General features: G+C 42.7%; 2 protein-coding genes and 1 long non-coding RNA gene across 5 annotated transcripts in view; 2 read left to right on the top strand and 1 right to left on the bottom strand.

The window, feature by feature from the left end:
• Positions 1-18831, top strand: part of LOC127000484 (uncharacterized) — a 59336-nt gene that overhangs the window by 25227 nt on the left and 15278 nt on the right. For 2 of the 3 annotated variants that reach the window (XR_007754074.1, XM_050864207.1), the window contains one exon: positions 17478-17546. Coding sequence is in view for 1 of the 3 variants with exons in the window: in XM_050864207.1 (XP_050720164.1) it covers positions 17478-17546 (69 nt within the window). In the remaining 2 variants the exon portion in view is untranslated. Of the gene's footprint in view, positions 1-5676; positions 6093-17477; positions 17547-18831 lie in introns of those variants that run through there. The other variant, XR_007754076.1, reaches the window with a different exon arrangement.
• LOC127000486 (uncharacterized) lies at positions 7359-9171 on the top strand. The gene is made up of 3 exons (XR_007754078.1): positions 7359-7938; positions 8161-8211; positions 8574-9171. It is a non-coding gene; the product is annotated as an uncharacterized LOC127000486 (long non-coding RNA).
• Positions 8490-11670, bottom strand: LOC127000483 (uncharacterized). The gene is made up of 4 exons (XM_050864206.1): positions 11252-11670; positions 9909-10210; positions 9523-9652; positions 8490-8929 (listed from the first exon to the last, which is right to left on the bottom strand). The coding sequence occupies exons 2-4, from the start codon at positions 10198-10200 to the stop codon at positions 8503-8505; spliced, it is 849 nt and encodes a 282-aa protein (XP_050720163.1). The 5' UTR covers positions 10201-10210; positions 11252-11670; the 3' UTR covers positions 8490-8502.

Below are 18831 nucleotides of genomic sequence, written 5' to 3'. Positions count from 1 at the left end.
TAAATTCACGCATGTTACTAATGATCTATTTCATGAACTCTTAAAATTAGAAGACAAATCACATACACTTACTGGCAACTTAAATTTTTTTTTGCTTTCAAGTGTTTTCACGTTTTATCTTTTACCTTTTATCTTTTTAGACATTGGCTTGTTTTTACCGTAGGTTCATCTTATTATTGTACTTTTATCTTACGTTGTATGTGATACACTGTGTAATTTGCTTTTAGGTCTGATGATGGAACATGTTCTTTCCGAAACGTAACCAACTTATTAAAGAAGTTTAACATAGCAGAAATGTTTCTGCCAGCCCTGGTACTCCTCTTCATTATATATATATATATATATATATATATATATATATATATATATATATATATATATATATATATATATATATATATATATATATATATATATATATACTACAATGAATAAGTGGAATGAACAAATGGATAATTAATAAGTGATGTGGAGGAGAGAAGAAAAAGGTAGGAAGAAGAAAAAGAACGAAAAGAAATGAGAAAAAAAATAGGAATTGAGATAAAGAGAAATCACAGCAAGCAAGTTCAGAGGGATAAAAAGAAACATTAAAAACAGCATAAAAAACAATAAACAAATAAAAAAAAAACGACGGTCAAGGTCAGGCGAACACCAATAGGAAAGAGATCAAACACCAATTCTTTTATAGTCTTTACAAACACTCTCCGCCCTTCAGTCGTCTATACTTTTTTAATCATCTCCCTCCATTGTCTGATTTTTTTTTTCTCTTCTTTTTTTCTCCGACGTTTTTTTTTTCTTCTGTTCTTTGTCTTTCATTTCAATCTTTTATTTCAAAAGTTCTCGATTTCTAGGTAATGTCGATTGTGATTTTTCTCATCTCTTTTCAGCCTGTTCAAACACTCCTATATCCCTTCATTAACCTAAACTTTAAATCATTCTCCCCACCGCTGTTTTATTTTTATTTTTACCACAAGTTCTCGATCTTTAGGTAATACTGATTGTTTCTTTTTCTCTCTCTGCTTTTTCAAAAACTAATCGTTCTATAGCCTATACTGACGCTCTTTCATCCCTTTAATAATCTATACTTTTTTAAATTCTTTCCCCCTCCGTTGTTATTTTTGTCACGAATTCTCGATCTCCAGGTAAAGCTGATTGTGTTTTTCTATTCTCTCGATCTCTGTGTCCTTTTCTGGCAGTGTGCACGCGTCCCCAATGGCCATAAGTACACGCACACGCACCGACAGTCGACACGAGGCACCCCCGCGACCCCGGCGGCCTCCACAAGCCCCTCCGATCCCTACCCCCTCCTTCTCTCTTTTTAACTCCTCCCCTTGTCACTCATGCGCTCTCCTTAGTCCTGACCGACTTCCATACCTTCCTGGTTCTCGTTCACCTTCCTCATCTTCTTCCCCATCCTCCTCCTCCTCCTCCTCCCCATCTTCCCTTCCTCTGTTCATCCTCTCCTCCTTCCCATCTTCCCTTCCTTCGTTTATCCTCACCTCCTTCCCATCTTTCCTTCCTCCCTTCATCCTCTCCTCCTCCTCCTCCTCCTCATTCTCATCTTCCCCTCTTCCCTTCCTCCTCCCCATTCTCTCTTCTCCCCATGTTACCTTTGCCTACCTTTTTCTCACTTTATCTTCCCATACTTTTCTCCCCTTGCTCCCATGCCCACTATCTCTCCCCATACCTCTTAGTCCCCATCTCCCACCCTCCCCATCCTCTTCCCCACCCTTCCCTGCATCCCCTATCCTCCCCAACTTATCTCTAACCCCTTACTTTCCTCCCTTTGCTCTCCATATCCTCCTCCCTAACTCACATCTCATACCCCCCCCCCCTCCCCGCCCTCCCCTTACCTCCCCAAACCTAATGCACATGTCAAGGGTCATTCCAGGTCACAGGTGGATTACATAAGAGGTCATTCCAACTTGCCCTTCTTCCCAACCGTTTCCCCATCGCCCACGTGCCTTCCCCTCCTTCCCCCCCTTTTTCCTCCCCTTCCCCTCCCCCCATTGCCTCCCCAGTGTTGAGTAAACCCGGGGCAAGGGGAGAAACTAGAGGGGAGTAATAAGTCACCCTCGGGCACCCCAGGTCACCCCCGCCATAAAACTACGTTACCCCCATTTATAGATTTCAATCCGCCTCGTTTGGTCCAGTTTTCCGCCACATTACTTCCGAACCGGCTTATTTTTCGGCACTTTTTTTTCCTCAGTCTTGAACCTGAACGTAACAAATTAATTCACACTCACACAGGGCTTATTTTTTTCAGTATTAGTATTCGATTCGTATTAGTATTAATATTCGATTAGTATTAGTATTCGATTAGTATTTGTATTTGATTTGTATTGATGATTAGGATTCGATTAATATTAGTTTTAGTATTCAATTAGTATTAGTGTTCGATTAGTATCAATAGTATTCGATCTAAAAATCTCCTTATTAATCCCCTTTTACCGTTTTAAGATCTCCACTGAAGACACGTTTCATTTTTACACTCATAATATTCTATCTGAAATCTCCTTATTAATCCCCTTCCCCGTTTGAAATCTCCACTTAAAGCACCTCGCAGTCCACGTCAGTCCTAAAGAAGTGGATTATCCTCTTTAATCTTCCTCTGTTGTGCAAGTTTCGAAACCCTTGGATCATTTTAGTTACGTTCTTTCTGTACTGGTTCGTGGGACTCTTTATTCTCTTTGTATTAGGTGAGAGAGAGAGGGTTAGGGAAGGGAAGGGAAGGGAAAGGAAGGGAAGGAAAGAAAGGGAAGGGAGAGAACGGAAGGAGGGAAGGAGAGGGAGAGAAGGGAAAGGAACGGATGGATGGGAAGGGAAGGGGAGAGGGCATACCAAATTTGAATAGCATAGGAGGGAGGGCTAGTGAAGGGAAGGGAAGAGAAGGAAAGGAAAGTGAAGGGAAGGGAAGAGAAGAAAGGGAAGGGAAGGAAAGGAAAGGAAAGGAAGGAAGGAAGGAAGGAAAAGTGAATTGATATACCAAAGTCAACTAGCATAGGAGAGAGTATCAGGGAAGAGAAGAGAAGGGAAAGGAAGGGATGGGAAGGGAAGGGAAGAGGATATACCAAATTTGAATAACCAGATGTAATGTATAAATATCATCTATTCCCCTCTGACTAACATCTATTTCATATTCGCTTCCTTCTTGTATTTCAATTTCTTTATATCTTTATTTAATCCTCTCCTCCTCCATCTCTCGTTAGGTTTAATCCATTTCTTTCTTCAGCATTTCCAAACTTGAATAGCATGGTCAAGGTGGGGCCTAATCAGTACCAGATATAGCCTGTGAATAGCGTCTACTCTCCTCGCTAACACTTCTTTAAATACAAGCTAAGATCGTCCTGGCGTGGCCGTTCATGGCGGTAAAAGAGGCAATGATTCGCGGGTCGCAGATCGGAGCACGCGCGCAACACCCAAAGCCCTTTCACAGTAGCAATGATCGTGGACTGTGTTATTTAATGTGTGGTTACAAACAGTTATATTTTCTCCTTCCCTTAAAAACGCTGCATTTTTTTTCTTAATTTAGTCTATCTGTCGTTAATGTAAATGATAACTTGCTATGTCGCTGGCTATACCGCGGTCAAGATCGTTAGTGTAAATGATAAGCAGCAATGGACCCAAGACTGCTCAGTTAGGGACGCCACTAGTAACACCAGCGCAACCCCACACGTCTTGCTACCGTTAATATAAATGATACACAGCAATGAACCTAGGACAGATCACCGCGGGACGCCACCAGTAACACGAAGGAAATCCAACACGTGTCCATATCGTTAATGCAAAATATACACAGTAATGGACCTAAGACTGATCACCGCGGGACGCCACCAGTAACACGAAGGAAATCCAACACGTGTCCATATCGTTAATGCAAAATATACACAGCAATGGACCTAAGACTGATCACCGCGGGACGCCACCAGTAACACGAAGGAAATCCAACACGTGTCCCTGTCGTTAATGCAAAAGATAAACAGCAATGGACCTAAGAGAGATCACCGCGGGACGCCACTAGTAACACGAAGGAAATCCAACACGTACCCCTGTCCTTAATGCAAAAGATAAACAGCAATGGACCTAAGACTGATTACCGCGGGACGCCACCAGTAACACGAAGGAAATCCATCACGTGTCCATATCGTTAATGCGAAAGATAAACAGCTTTGGACCTAAGAGAGATCACCGCGGGACGCCACCAGTAACGCAAGGCGAATCCAACACAGTGTCCATATCGTTAATAAAAAAAGATAAACAGCAATGGACCTAAGACTGATCACCGCGGGACGCCACCAGTAACGCAGGGCGAATCCAACGCAGTGTCCATATCGTTAATAAAAAAGATAAACAGCAATGGACCTAAGACTGATCACCGCGGGACGCCACAAGTAACGCAAGGCGAATCCAACACAGTGTCCATATCGTTAATAAAAAAGATAAACAGCAATGGACCTAAGACTGACCACTGCAGGACGCCACTAATAACACGAAGGAAATCCAACACGTGCTTTCCTTCCCATTCTCGCTTCGTGCGCTTTCCCCAAACATTCTGAAGGCCAGACACCGGTGGGAATATATAAGGTTACGTCAACTCTTGCAGCGCCCCCAAGCCTTACACCCAACCCCATAACTCTCCCCTCCATACCCTCCCTTCCCACACCATCTCCTCAACTCCCATTGCCGGGTACACACGTGGAGGACTTAGACACAACAAGGGAATAGATTAGGTGACTACAGCCCTATCCCGCCCCAACCCATGCACCCAAGCCTTACACCCAACGCGATAACCCTGTCCTTCACTCCCCTCTACTCCCACACCCTCTTCTTAACTCCCCATTGCCGGGTACACACGTAGAGGACTTAGACAGTGACAGACACCATAACGGAATAGATTAGGTCACTCCAACCCGCCCCAACCCATCCACAGATCTTCCCCTCCATGTCAGTAACTCTCCTCACTCTCTCTTCCTCGACGCACACGTGGAGACCAAACACAAGAGAGGAATACAACACCTCACCCTCCATCCCTTCGTCCTTCGTCTCCACCCTCCCCTCACCCAATCCATTCCAGCTCCCCTAATCCTCCCGTTCTCCTTACCAACGCTTACTTGTCAAACCTTTGAATACTGACACACGGCACACGCAAGGTCATGTAAGGAGAAGTTAAGACAGTTCCGAGGTTATGTCAGTCACGCCGCACGTCTCTAGCGGGTAAAAACAGGGTAAGGGTGGCAGGAGAAGCGGCTAAAGTGTTAATCCCCCCCCACCCCACCCCACCCCTCCTAGACACAGGAGGCGCGTGTACTCTTGTGTGGTAATCGCAGTGGCTGGTGATGGTGATGGTGGTGGTGGTGGTTATAGTAATGGATGTGGTGCGGTAGTATAGTTGATGTTGTAGTAGTGGTAGTAATAGTGATTGTGTAGAGGTGTGTATGTGTGTATATCTGTGTGTGTATGAATGTATGTGAGTGGGTTTGTATAGAAGTAGATATAGAGGGTAGGTAGGTAGATGGATAGGTATATAGATAGGTAGATACAATAATAATAATAATAATAATAATAATAATAATAATAATAATAATAATAATAATAATAATAATAATAATAATAATAATAATGTGTATATGTCTATCTTATATGTATATAAGTAATCATGCATGTGTGTAGGTAGGAAGGTAGGTTGGCAGGTAAGTAGTTAGGTAGTGTATATGTCTATGTTTATGTATCTAAATGACTAAGTATGTAATCGTCCAGGCAGGCAGGTATAGGTAGGTGATCCGTAGGTGTAACTATGTCTACGTGTGTATATGTTTCTGAGGTATTAAGTCTGTACGTAGGTACGGGTTATCAGGAAGACCGCGTTTCCCCACGGTTCATGCACGTGGAAACAAATGCAGGCTACGCGCGTGGCGGGGCGGGGCGGAGCGAGGCGCGCGCGCGTGTGTGTGTGTGTGTGTGTGTGTGTGTGTGTGTCGTGAGGTGAGTGCCAGCCAGGTGCGTAGGTGCAGCGTCTGGTTCAGGTCGCCTTGGTCATGGCAGCGAACGGGAGGCTGTGTGTGTTTCCGTGTGAGGTGACCGGCATGGCAGCGGTGAGGCTAGGCGCCTGGGCCGGTATCCACGAAAGTGTCTTAGGCCGATGCCGTCGTCCATAGCAAAATAAAATGGCGGCTATCGTGCCTAACTTGCCTGACGTCGTACATAAAATTTTTCGACGGCCCTAACATCGTGCTTAGCGGTAAAACAGGCTGGACCCTGTCTCACCAGCCCTTAAGGACGATGGATTTGAACGTAAACAATCAAGATGGCAGCGCCACAAGAGCAACAACCACATCAGCCAGGGAATAATTACCTTAGAAAGGACGTTCTAAATGAACTTAATGATGCTGAGCTCATCAAGAGGTACAGGTTAGACCGGGAAGGTATATTATTTGTTACCAACCTTGTAAGGGCAGCGCTGAAGAGTGATACCAACAGGTCTAACCCGCTCACCCCGGAGTTGAAGGTTCTCATAACCTTAAGATATCTTGCTACTGGCAAAATGCAACAATGTAGCAGTGATGACCTTGGCCCCTCACAGTCCAGCATCAGCAGAGCCATCAGTAAAACTATAGACGCCCTTGCAGATGTTAATGTCCTCAAGAGGTTCATAACTTTTCCTGTCACCCAAGACAGCGCTGACCGAAAGAAAGCAGAATTCTTTGCTATAGCCAATTTCCCTAACATCGTAGGTGCCATTGATGGCACACACATCCGAATCGTGGCACCGAGGGATCAAGAAGAAGTGTATGTGAACCGGAAGGGGTATCACAGCATGAATGTCCAAGTTGTATTTGATGCCAATTATCGAATATTGGACATTCTTGCCAAGTGGCCAGGGTCAGTGCATGATGCACGTATCTTGAACAGCAGTGGATTGTCAAGATTGTTTGACGGAGGATATGTGCCAGCAGGAAGTCACTTGCTTGGAGACAGTGGGTACCCCAGCAAGACATGGCTCTTACACCTTATCTGCGTCCACTGCCTGGACCTCAGTCACGATATAATAGGTAAATACATTGTCTTATTATTATTATTATTATTATTATTATTGATAGCAGTAGCAGCAGCAGCAGTGGTATTAGTAGTAGATGTAGACAGTCTTAGTAGCAGTGAGGTTTAGATTGGTTAGGTTGGATTAAGTGTCATCTCTGAAAGATAGTATTGGGCTTTTTAACATAAGTTAAATATATATATATATATATATATATATATATATATATATATATATATATATATATATATATATATATATATATATATATAAAACGTGATATAACGTTTATAAGTAGTTTAGTCAGTGAGACTGGTAAGAACTAACACTGGGAATGGGGTGTATTTAGTACTAAATCTGACTCAACGCCCTATGCATTAAAAACCTTAACCTGTGCTCAAAGTTAAATTACTATTTGCCTGGAATCGGCCACTGAGAGTTGAGTCCCAAATTTTGTCCTGTATATTTTTTGCTGAAACTTTGATAACCACTAACTCATCATATGAAGTGTAGACTAACTCAACAAGATTACCACTAGGACAACAACGTACAACAATTAATTACAATTAATTACCATTGTTATTCATCCAGGTCTCACAAAATTACACGCAGTATTGTTGAACGTGGAATTGGACAACTCAAACGCCGATTTCATGTTTTGCATGGTGAGGTACGATTGAGGCCCCCCTCAAGGTGTGCAAAATCATTCATGTGTGTGGAATGCTGCACAATATTTGCAAGGATAGGAATCTTCCTCTTCCTCTGGATGACGAGCAACCAATGGGTGCAGAGGCACAAGTCCCAGTGCCATTAAATGATGCTGCAGAAGAACCTGCCAATGCGCCCGGTGGTCACCGTAATGAGGGTCGTGCCTATCGGGATGCATTCTGCACCTTGCATTTCAGGTAAGTTGAATCTTTGCAAGAGAAACTGGTATTATGTTCTAATTTAATTAATTACTTATTGGAAGATCACTAATGAGATGAAGGTGGTAGTGGGGAGTGGGACGGATGGGTGAACAGGTGAGAGATGGAAAAATAGATATGATCGATAAAATAGATAAATAATTATACTTGCTTCACATTGATTTTATACATTTCTCTTAATGTCATCATTTCTCTTCTCAGCAATGAGGACTGATGGAACGTCCTCCAACAGGGCCTCGTGTACCTACCTTGGTAATGTTTCCTACCTTTTAATGCATTATGATAAATTTAAATTCCCATTAGCATAGTCTCTCATCTCCTAACCACAATTTCTGATGACCTTCTTATGATTGTTTTCTAAAAAGGAGACTAGAAAGCTTCACCATAGTATATCTTTCCACAGTCAAAATTCTAATTGTATAGTCAGAAACTATGCAAAAAAAAGCAGTGTCAGTATAAGTACAAATTACAATACATATGAGAACTAAGCTTATAATAGTTTAATAATGTTAGAAATAACAGAAGTAGTATTTGGTTGTATGTTTATTTATTTTCTAGTTTAAATTTATAGTATTTAGCTTTAAGCCTCATGGCCTCAATTTTCTCCTTGGCAGCCTGTTCCTTGGCCCGCATAGCTGCCTCCTTGGCCCTCGCAGCGGACTCCTTGGCCCTCGCAGCGGACTCCTTGGCCCTCGCAGCGGACTCCTGTGCTCGGGCAGCTGCCTCTTGGGCCCGTGCAGCGGATGCCACTGCCTGAGCAGCTGCCTTGTGTTCCTGGGCAGCAGACTCCACTGCCCTTACAGCTCCCATTTGTCCCGTGGTGGGATCTTCTGAGGGGGTGGATGAAGGGGGAAGCGCTTCTGCAGATGCATCAACATATATTACAGTTGGTGCATCTGCAGATTCGTGGCTATTGAAACTGACCAACGGATCTGCTGTTGCTCCTCCTGCAGCAGGTCTCACGTCCTTTCTGCAAGCAATGGATTTAATCATTACATGGTGTACAAGCTTGGAAGATGCAAGGACACACCTGCCAGCATAGTGAAATCACTCCTAGAATAGTATACTACATTATATAATCTATACACTATATTACCTTACATGAACACAATCTATCTTATATTCTTTACTAATTTTTGCTGTGCCTTTGGCCGGCGCCTTGTGTAAAAAAAATTCAATTAATGAATGATATAAACAACTGACTGACAGTAATTTCCTTTCTTTTTATTGAATGAAGCCTTAATCACAATGAATAGAAATATGAATATGGAAGTAATATTTTACCCAAAATGGTTATTTTAATAACATTGCTTTGATTGAAAAATAAGCATAAATTAGAATCTATGTTCTAGTATTTGGGGTAAAATTAAGAGAGGTTCAGAGAAATTAGGGAGTTGAGCAAAGAGGGTAAAGCTGCAGAATTTGAGTATAGAATGAAGGGAAGAAAGAGACAAAGAGGTAGGTGTCGTTGAGGTGGAGTGGAGTCAGTTTAAGGAAGCGGTAAAGGGTAGAGCAGGGGAGTGATTCATATAAAATGAACACAGGAAAGAAATAACTACTCACATGTCAGCACGCAGGACATCCATCAGATCATCGACTTGAGGCTCACCCATTATCGTTTTGCTGTCTGGTCCCAGAATATCCTCAATCAATTCGTCAATGGGATCCAGTGGAGGGGGAGGAGGACCACCACCTAAAAAATGGACACATGGTAATGTATACTGCATTTCTCTGAATACAAAGGTTGTAGAGGGACAGGTACGTCCTGAAAATCTATAGTTTTCAGCTGAGATAAAAAATGTAATAAGTTAATGGATGAATGAGAAAAAAATGCAATTCCGTGAACTCAGTTAATTTCTCGATATGGAGGTGTACCATTTTAAGTTCGGTCTGTTAAGTGTATAACACCGTTAGATAAGATTTAAACAAAAATTAGAAAATGAACTCACCTGTCCTATTCCGTTCCTCACGGAATCGCTGGATTTTTTGCCGAGACCGGGAACTTATGAAGAACCAGCGTTTCTTCACTTCAGCCGAGGTCCTGTAGTTGTTGAATGAGTTATTCAACTCCTCGGCTATTTGTTCCCATATCTCATGTTTCTTCCTGTTTGAAACTCCCGGCATCTTGAAGCTGGACTTCAAGGTTTGTACCTCATCCATGTACATATCTGCCAGGCGGAAAGTTTCTTTCTCCCCCCAGTTTGCCTTCCTATTCCGTTTACTGGGTGGAGTGGCTTCCATCGTTGGACAACTGCAAGGATTTAAATATTCATAAAATTTGTACGGAGTGGAAGAAATTAGAGCCAAATTAAGGCGCTGTAGCTCTGCTGAACCTTTACCATATATATATATATAATATATACATATATATAATATATACATATATATATATATATATATATATATATATATATATATAATATATACATATATATATAATTAAAGATAGCCAGAATGAGCAGATCCACATGATGATGTAGGTTAGATGGATTACAGTAATTTCGCCCACATGTCAGTTTGCCCAAAAAAAGGTAAGTCATTTCACCCACACTCATGAGTTCTTTTGCCTGCAAGTAGTATTGACTACATAAATCATGTGGTAAAACGTTATTTGATTTATAAAAGTAAAACATATTGCAGAATACTCTTAAGAAATGCATGTCACTATAGGTTAGGTTAGGCTAAGGTCTAGGTTAGGTTAGTTAGGTTAAGTATCATTCGCACATATGTTAAATTTAACCAATGGTAAATATTAACATATACATCATATGTGCAGATAGCAATAGAAGCACTAATGGTTGTACTGTTATGCACACAACACAGAAATGTGACTGTTGTCTTGTGCAACGACTTAGAAACAGCACCCTAGGGAATTTCCCCAAGAGTGTTATTTCTGTTAAAATACAACCATTTGTGCATTTCTTATTGCTAAATATCACCTTCTTTAAGTATTGTAGCTAAACTCAAACCCCATCTTCAACCTCACAATCACGCACTCGTAACCGTTGGTAGCCCGCTGAACACGTGGAGTCATTTGCACAAAAAAGGGTATAGAAGAAGTGTCTGAAAAACATGTCTTATTTCAAGTGGTGCACTTTTTTTCGTCTTAGGGCATATTACCGTAACTTAACAAAAACCAAAGGAATTAATCGAGAAAGGGTGAAGTGACTCAACCGAGTGGGCAAACTGACTCCACCATGTGAACGAATTGACTAACTTATACTGGAATGATCTTTTCAAGTTTTCCTATAAAATACCATTAAGCAATATTTTTAATACCTTCAAGCCTTACCTGGTATTGTAGGACAGGAGGAGATCTGGTAGAGTTGGAACACACAACGCCGAAGGCAGGTTGTACAGGGTGACTGAGCTGGTGACTGTTTGTTTACACAAATTCTCGTTTCCAACGGGAATGTATTTTAATATTTTTCTTTTCCAAGAAATACTGTCATTCACTCCGTGTTATTTGGTCAAAAATTGTATTGTAAAATTATTAAAATAAAAAACAAAGAAAATGTAAGTATAACTATGTTTTATTTAACATGATTCATGTCGAAATTTTGCTCGCTGTGCGTTCTAGCGAGACGAGCGACATCAACAGAGAATGGTCTAAGCACGATAAGTTACAACGGCCCTAACTCGTTGACCATAAGCTATGTATGATTTTGTGCTTAAGTAGCATCGGCCTTAGACACTTTCGTGGATATGGGCCCTGGTATACTGTCACCAAGATGGAAAAAAAAAAAAAAAACATGTCTGCCTTATGCATGGTCTACAAAGCAGGGATGGAGTATTCGTACCCGGTATTCGTATTCGAATACATTCGAATACCGTATTTGGGTAGGCGGTGGCTGAACAGATAGCAAGACGGCCCCGCGTTCAGGAGGACTCGAGTTCAATCCCCGCCCGGTGCCACCAAGCTGGGATTTTTCAGCCGCCGCCGAGTGGCTTAAAACTACCCACATGCTGTCCAGAAGACCACCCATCAACCCGGACTCTAGATTCCAGGATTAAAGATGAGCTCCGGGGATTAAAGATGAGCTCCGGGAGGGCAGCATGAGCCAATGCAAGATGGCGCCACTATAAACACTCGCCTGTGCCAGAACGGGCTGGGCCGACCATCAGGACCCACCGGGAAGAAGCCTTGGACCGACCATCAGGATCCACCGGGAAGAAGCCTACCGGCGCAATAGGCCAAGACGTTAAAAAAAAAAAATCGTATTTGAAAAACAATTGCTAGAAATCAAAGTATTCTCACTCGTATTCGAATACAAGGGAGACGTATTCGTATTCTGCGAATAATCTGACGAATACTTAAAAAAATTATGATCACAAATAACAGCCGTTGTTCCTTTGAACTCCAGCCTTCAGGGCGGACGTGTAATGATCGTGTATAGTACAGGTTCATGAGCTCATTTTACTGTTGTATAACTTTAGATAGTGCTATACCCAGTTACGTCAAGAAGATATTTTTCAATGAAAAGTAGTCATGAATACGTTCGAGAAGTATTCGTATTTGTATTCCAATTAAAACCAATTCAGTGTATTCGAATTAAAACCAATATATTTGTTTATTTATTGATTTGTTGTTGTTATTATTATTATTATTATTATTATTATTATTATTATTATTATTATTATTATTAGTCAATCCAGGAGGAACTGGCGGACTGGGGGGTGAGAGGTGTGGGTCAGCCCCGCACCACACCTTGCCACACACTCTCAACACTTCTCGCTTCCTCTCTTATGTCAGCTATTTACTACCTTTAAATGAATTTAATTAAATAATTGGATAATCCAATAAGGTTATATAGCGTTAAGATTGTTTCGTTTTTAAGATTATAACAAATATTTTGTATAAATACCACGGCACTTGTATTCCAACGTTGTCATTCTACACATCCAGAGCCCAGGTCACTTCTCTCAAGGTCATGGAAGGGTCAGCAGGTGGGCCCATGGGTGGCCCGCTCCCGCCTCTGCCTTTCCCCTCCCTCCCTCTCCCTGCCTCTCCACGTCGTTGGCTGCACAGCCGCGAGAAAGAACTCATTTACAATGTAAACAAGTACTTTTTAGACGAAAAAACAACAACAGAGGATTTATCATATCACTCACAAGAGTAACTGCAAGAACAGCGAGAGCCACTAATGTTAGTGAAAGAACTGTTGAAAGAGTCTGCGCCAAACGGGATCATGAGTGCATGACGAGCAGGTCACCAAGACAGCCTGTATTCTCGACTTTCTCGTCCCCGAAGAAGAGAGAGAGAGAGAGAGAGAGAGAGAGAGAGAGAGAGAGAGAGAGAGAGAGAGAGAGAGAGAGAGAGAGAGAGAGGAGGAGGAGGAGGAGGAAATGAAGGGAGGCTAATGGTGGTCCACTTAACACCTTGACTCTAGTCCCACAATTGGAGACAAGAGATGTGGCAGCGTGGTGCGGGAGGAGAGACCCCCGCAGAAACCCCCCACTCCGCCAGTTCCTCGTGGATTCACATTTATAGCATTAGCGTAATAATGACATTGTGAAGACGTCAGAGAGAGAGAGAGAGAGAGAGAGAGAGAGAGAGAGAGAGAGAGAAGGGGGGTAAAGACTGAAATCTCTCTCTCTCTCTCTCTCTCTCTCTCTCTCTCTCTCTCTCTCTCTCTCTCATTAATTTTTATCATGCATGCACTCCGTGTCACACACACACACACACACACACACACACACACACACACACACACAGCCGTACCCAAGGATCAGTCACTAGGCAGCTCACAAGTTTCTTCGGGCAGGGTGCAAGAGTAATATGGACTGACTAACCCAACGATCGCGAGTCCAGCACGTGATCGGACCTTCAGAGCCACGTGTCGCCGGGGTAACCAAGGAGGGCAGGGTAAGACGAGGCGTGAGGGGCGCTTTGAAGAGCCGTGATCGCGTTACAGGAGCGAGGGAATGACACTTTAGATTCCGACTCCCTTTCCGAGACACGTGTTGGAGCGAGATGAAAGAGATGGAGGGTTGGGATGCTTGGCGGAGGCTGTGGTGGTATTTAGTTTTGTTGCTCTCTTTGCCCGTCTGTCTGTCTGTCTGTCTGTCTGTCGTGTTATAGTGAATGAGTGAGATGAAAAAAGAGATGGAAGGTTGGGATGTTGTGTGGAGGCTGTGGCGTTCTTTGGTTTTGTTTGTCTGTGTCTGAGTTTTTTCTATCATCTATCTATCTCATGTATCTCTCTCTCTTTCTTTCTATCTATCTATCTATCTACGTATCTATCTATCTATCTATCTGTGTATGTGTATGTGTGAGTATGTGTGTGAGTTCTATATAGCAATAAATTAGTATACAACGTCCTTACAATCATAAAGTTCTTCAATCTGCCATGAGCACTAAAGCAAACCTCCACCTCCTGTCACGCGCCACAAGGTAGGGAAAGGCAGAGGCAACAATGAAAATCTGGATGAGTCAAGGATTCTAGGAAGTGGGGAAAGAATGTTTAGCATGACAACGTGAGTCTCGTCAGCTACTATGTGTTTCAGGCGCTATGAAACACAGTTTTTCGAATATAACATTTTAACAAAGCATCGGACAAGGATGGTATTTTGGAAGACGATGATTAAGACCCCGACCTAATTGGCAAAAATAGGCTTAGGTGCCAAATGTGGATGATTACGGCACTTGTAGGAGTAACTTTAAGGTAAACTGCACTAAATTATACAGGCACGGGTAGCGAGGCTAGGTGCCTCTCGTTCGTGACGTCCATGTGACGTGTAACTATGACGTAGTTGTCATCATCTCAACTGGCAATTCTCTCTCTCTCACACACACATACACACACAGTAAAAATAGTTCAGCCACTGCACTATGTTATATACTTACAGCATGTTGTACCAAAGACCGTATTTTCCATGCAAAGGATAAGTAATTTCCTGCGAGTAAAACTTTTTCGCAAATATATAATAATTTCAAATAAGCATCATCCCTATGTATCGGGCTGGACTAGTGTGTGTGTGTGTGTGTGTGTGTGTGTGTGTGTGTGTGTGTTAGAGAGAGAGAGAGAGAGAGAGAGAGAGAGAGAGAGAGAGAGAGAGAGAGAGAGAGAGAGAGAGAGAGAGAGAGAGAGAGAGAGAGAGAGAGAGATTTACATAGATTCTTAAACCTAAGTGATTTTACATTAATCAGAAGGCTCCAAAACATTGCATTTCTACTCTTGTTGAGGAGAGAGAGAGAGAGAGAGAGAGAGAGAGAGAGAGAGAGAGAGAGAGAGAGAGAGAGAGAGAGAGAGAGAGAGAGAGAGAGAGAGAGAGAGAGAGAGGACAGAGAGAACTACCAGTTGAGTCAGTGATTACTGCTACTTCATAGTAAAACGTCACATTGACGTCACGCCTTCAACGAGAGGCGGTGCGTACATGACGGCACGTAGCCTCGCTACCTGTGCCTGTATATTTTAGTGAAGTTTACCTTGAAGTTACTCTTACAAGTGCTGTAATCATTCACATTTGGCACCTAAGCCTATTTTTGCCAATTAGGTTGGGGTCTTAATCATCGTCTTTCAAAATACCATCCTTGTCCGACGCTTTGTTAAAATGTTATATTCGAAAAACTGTGTTTCATAGCGCCTGAAACACAAAGTAGTTAGGTCTGCGCGTGGACGCACTATGTGTTGTTCACTTCCTCGTGGTCGGGCCAAGTTAGTGTAGGCCGGATCTAGCTGGCACGAGTCCAGGAACACAATATAGGGCGGTCATTATGTACAGGAGCAACTCTTAACCCGCTGCGTGACGCTTGGGTGACGCTGCAGACCCCGATTAATTGGAAAGTGGCATATTTTTAGACATCTCAAGCACCAAGCACACACAGTTGTCAAGACTTTCCTAGGAGTGGTGAGCGTTTCCAGCAGTAGTTTTATGAGCCTGGTGGTAGTTTGACAGAGCCTCTTTTTTTACAGCAAGGGCAAAAACAAAAACAGACACAAAAAAGCCCGCCAGACGCTGCTCCAACAAAAGAAAAAAGAACAAGAGGCCAGGGGAGAGGTCAATTTCGGGTGGGGAAGTGTCCTGATACTCTCCTCTTGAAAGAATTCAAGTCGTAAGCAGGAGAAAATACAGACGGAGGAAGACTTTTCCAGAGTTTACCAGCGGGAGGGATAAAAAAATGAAGATGCTGGTTAACTCTTTCGTAAAGGATTTGGAGAGAATAGGGATAAGCAAGAGTAGAAAGTCGTGTGCAGCGGGTCGTGGGAGGGGGGGAGGCATACGCTTAGCAAGCTTAGAAAAGCAGTCGGCATGAAAATATCGGTAGAAGATAGAAAGAGATGATACACTGCGGCGAAATTTAGGAGATAAAAGACCGCTAAGTGACGCATGGGTGACGCTGCAGCCCCCGACTAAGGTGGAGAGTGACATATTCTTAGACATTTCGGCGCCCAAGCACGCACATTTGCCATGGCTTTCCTAGGAACTGTAGGCGTTTCCATGAGTAGTTTAACGACCCGGAGGAGCAACTCTCTCCCGCTCTGACGTTTGGGTGACGCTGCAACCCCCAGCCGATGCATGTAAGAGGTTTGCATTCTCAGATGCTTCCTTCTCTCACGTCAACTATTGCTAAAGCCGAAAAGGAGAATCAGAGAAATAGAAAGAAAGAAAGAAAGAAAAAAAAGTATAAATGAAAGAATGAAAAATAAATATAAAAAAGGAAAGAAAGGAAAAAGAAGAGAAAAGAGAGAGAAAGATACAAAGCAACAAACAAAGAATGAACGAATGGAAACAAAAAAGAAAGAAAAAAAGGGAAATGAAGAGCAGAGAATGGGAAAGAAAAGAGACAAGAGAGAGAGAGAGAGAGAGAGAGAGAGAGAGAGAGAGAGAGAGAGAGAGAGAGAGAGAGAGAGAGAGAGAGCAGTCTTATCACCATTGACGTCACACACACACGGGCCCACGCCACCGCCGACAACTCTTGCATTAATGAAAGGGGAACTGACGCGCCGATTACACCACCAACCATGCGACTTCCTTCCCTTCACCTTGACATCTCCTCCTCCTCCTCACGTCCCCCTCCGCCTACGTGTGTGTGTGTGTGTGTGTGTGTGTGTGTGTGTGTGTGTGTGTGTTTCGTAACCCCCCCAAAATCCCTTCCTGTCATAATGGGGTCCTTGTAATAATGTATAGGATTCAACGGAAAATGTAAATAGGTGAACGGAGAATGAAAGGAAGAGGATGGAAATAATGTAAAAGAAAAAAAAGGTCGCGTGGGATTTTCTGTTATTGTTTTATTATTATTTGTATTATTGTTATTATTATTATTATTATTATTATTATTATTATTATTATTATTATTATTATTATTATCATTATCATCATCACTATTACTACTACTACTACTGCTGCTACTACTACTACTACTATTACTACTACTACTACTACTACTACTACTACTACTACTACTACTACTACTACTACTACTACTAATCCTCCTCCTCCTCCTCCTCCTCCTACTACTACTACTACTACTGTTGTTATTTTTTTCTTAGTTGTTCCTTCTCTCTTCTTTGCAGGATGGAATGGACAACTAACGGAGGAAAGGGAGGAAAAGGAATGGAGGAACGGAGGAAACGGAGAGAGAGGTAAGTTACTATCCTTCCCTCTCTCTCTCTTCCATCCTTTACTCCCTTTCATTTCTTTCTCTTTTTCTTTGTTTCGATTTATCATCTCAGTCTATCTGTCTATTTATCTATCTACTTATCTATCTATCTATCTACTTATCTATCTATCTATCTGTCTATCATATTCTTTACATAATTACTTACTGGATGACTAACTAACTCACTGGCTGACTAACTGACTGACTGACGGGCTGACTGACGAATTGCCAGTCTGCTTACCTACCTGACTGACTGACTGGCTGATTAACTGACTGACTGACTGACTGACTGACGAGCTGACTGACGAACTGCCTGTCTGCCTACCTGCCTGACTGACTGACTGGCTGGCTGGCTGACTAACTAACTGACTTACCAACTATAACTGACCTACCCCAAACGCCAAGGTGAGTGCACGAATAGGTTGAAGGTAGAAAGCGGGTTGCCTGGGTCACTTGCAGAACAGGCTTCGAGATAGGTCGCGAAGGTGTATAAAAAAAGGGGGTATATTATTAAGCAGGAGAAAACGGGAAGGTAGTCGTGAGGGCGCAAGCAGGAGGGAGCGATCAGTAGGTGTGTGGGAGAGTAGATAGGAGAGATAGGATAGCAGAGACGGTGTGAAATAAGTAGGTGTATATAGAGTAAGCAGACGGAAGGTAGGGGGGTTATTGTAAGCAGGTGGGTCTATCAAGCAGATGAACAAGGGGTGATAGCATTGAGCGTGAAGTTGTAAGCAGATGAAAGGTATAGCAAGCAGATGGGAGAGATAGACAGCGGGGAAGCTATAAGATCGTAGATGTATTAAGCAGGTAAAGGTATTGTAGATGGTGTAAGCAGGAGGACGTAGTAAGCAGATGAGTAGGGGAGATAGTGTTAAGGTGTGAGAGGTGTGAGAAAGTAGGTGAATGTAGTAGTGAGCAGGAGTACAGAGAAAGATAATGTTAAGGGTATAAGCAGGTGGGACAGATAGGTAGCAGGGAAGGTGTAAAACAAGTAGATATAGTCGTAAGCAGGTGGAGAGAGGAGGAAGCGTAGGTGGGTATTGTAAGCGGGGTGGAAGTAGCAGGTGGAGAGGGTGGGTTGAGGGCGGTGGAGGATGTAAGCAGGAGAGAAAGACCGCGAAGGTAAAAAAAAAATAATAATAATAATAATAAAAAGTGGGGAGGGGTTGCAAACGAAAACGGGAAGATATGTGAGCAGCTGAAAGAGAGTAGGCAGACAGCAGGGAAGGTGTAGGAAAGCAGGTGAAAGAAAGTGTTTAGGATGTAAG

Source organism: Eriocheir sinensis, chromosome 19 (genome assembly GCF_024679095.1).
Source record: "Eriocheir sinensis breed Jianghai 21 chromosome 19, ASM2467909v1, whole genome shotgun sequence".
In the NCBI taxonomy this organism is placed as follows: domain Eukaryota; kingdom Metazoa; phylum Arthropoda; class Malacostraca; order Decapoda; family Varunidae; genus Eriocheir; species Eriocheir sinensis.
Note: the sequence above shows the minus strand (reverse complement) of the source record. Positions and strands in the feature narration are given on the sequence as shown.

What these genes read in the sequence shown, in the direction of transcription:
- LOC127000483 (XM_050864206.1), bottom strand. Translation starts at nt 10,200, where the DNA reads ATGGAAGCCACTCCACCCAGTAAACGGAATAGGAAGGCAAACTGGGGG. An exon ending in TGAGGAACGGAATAGGACAG is followed by an intron (nt 9,653 to 9,908) that starts GTGAGTTCATTT and finishes TCCATTTTTTAG; the next exon opens with GTGGTGGTCCTCCTCCCCCT. An exon ending in GATGTCCTGCGTGCTGACAT is followed by an intron (nt 8,930 to 9,522) that starts GTGAGTAGTTAT and finishes CATTGCTTGCAG; the next exon opens with AAAGGACGTGAGACCTGCTG.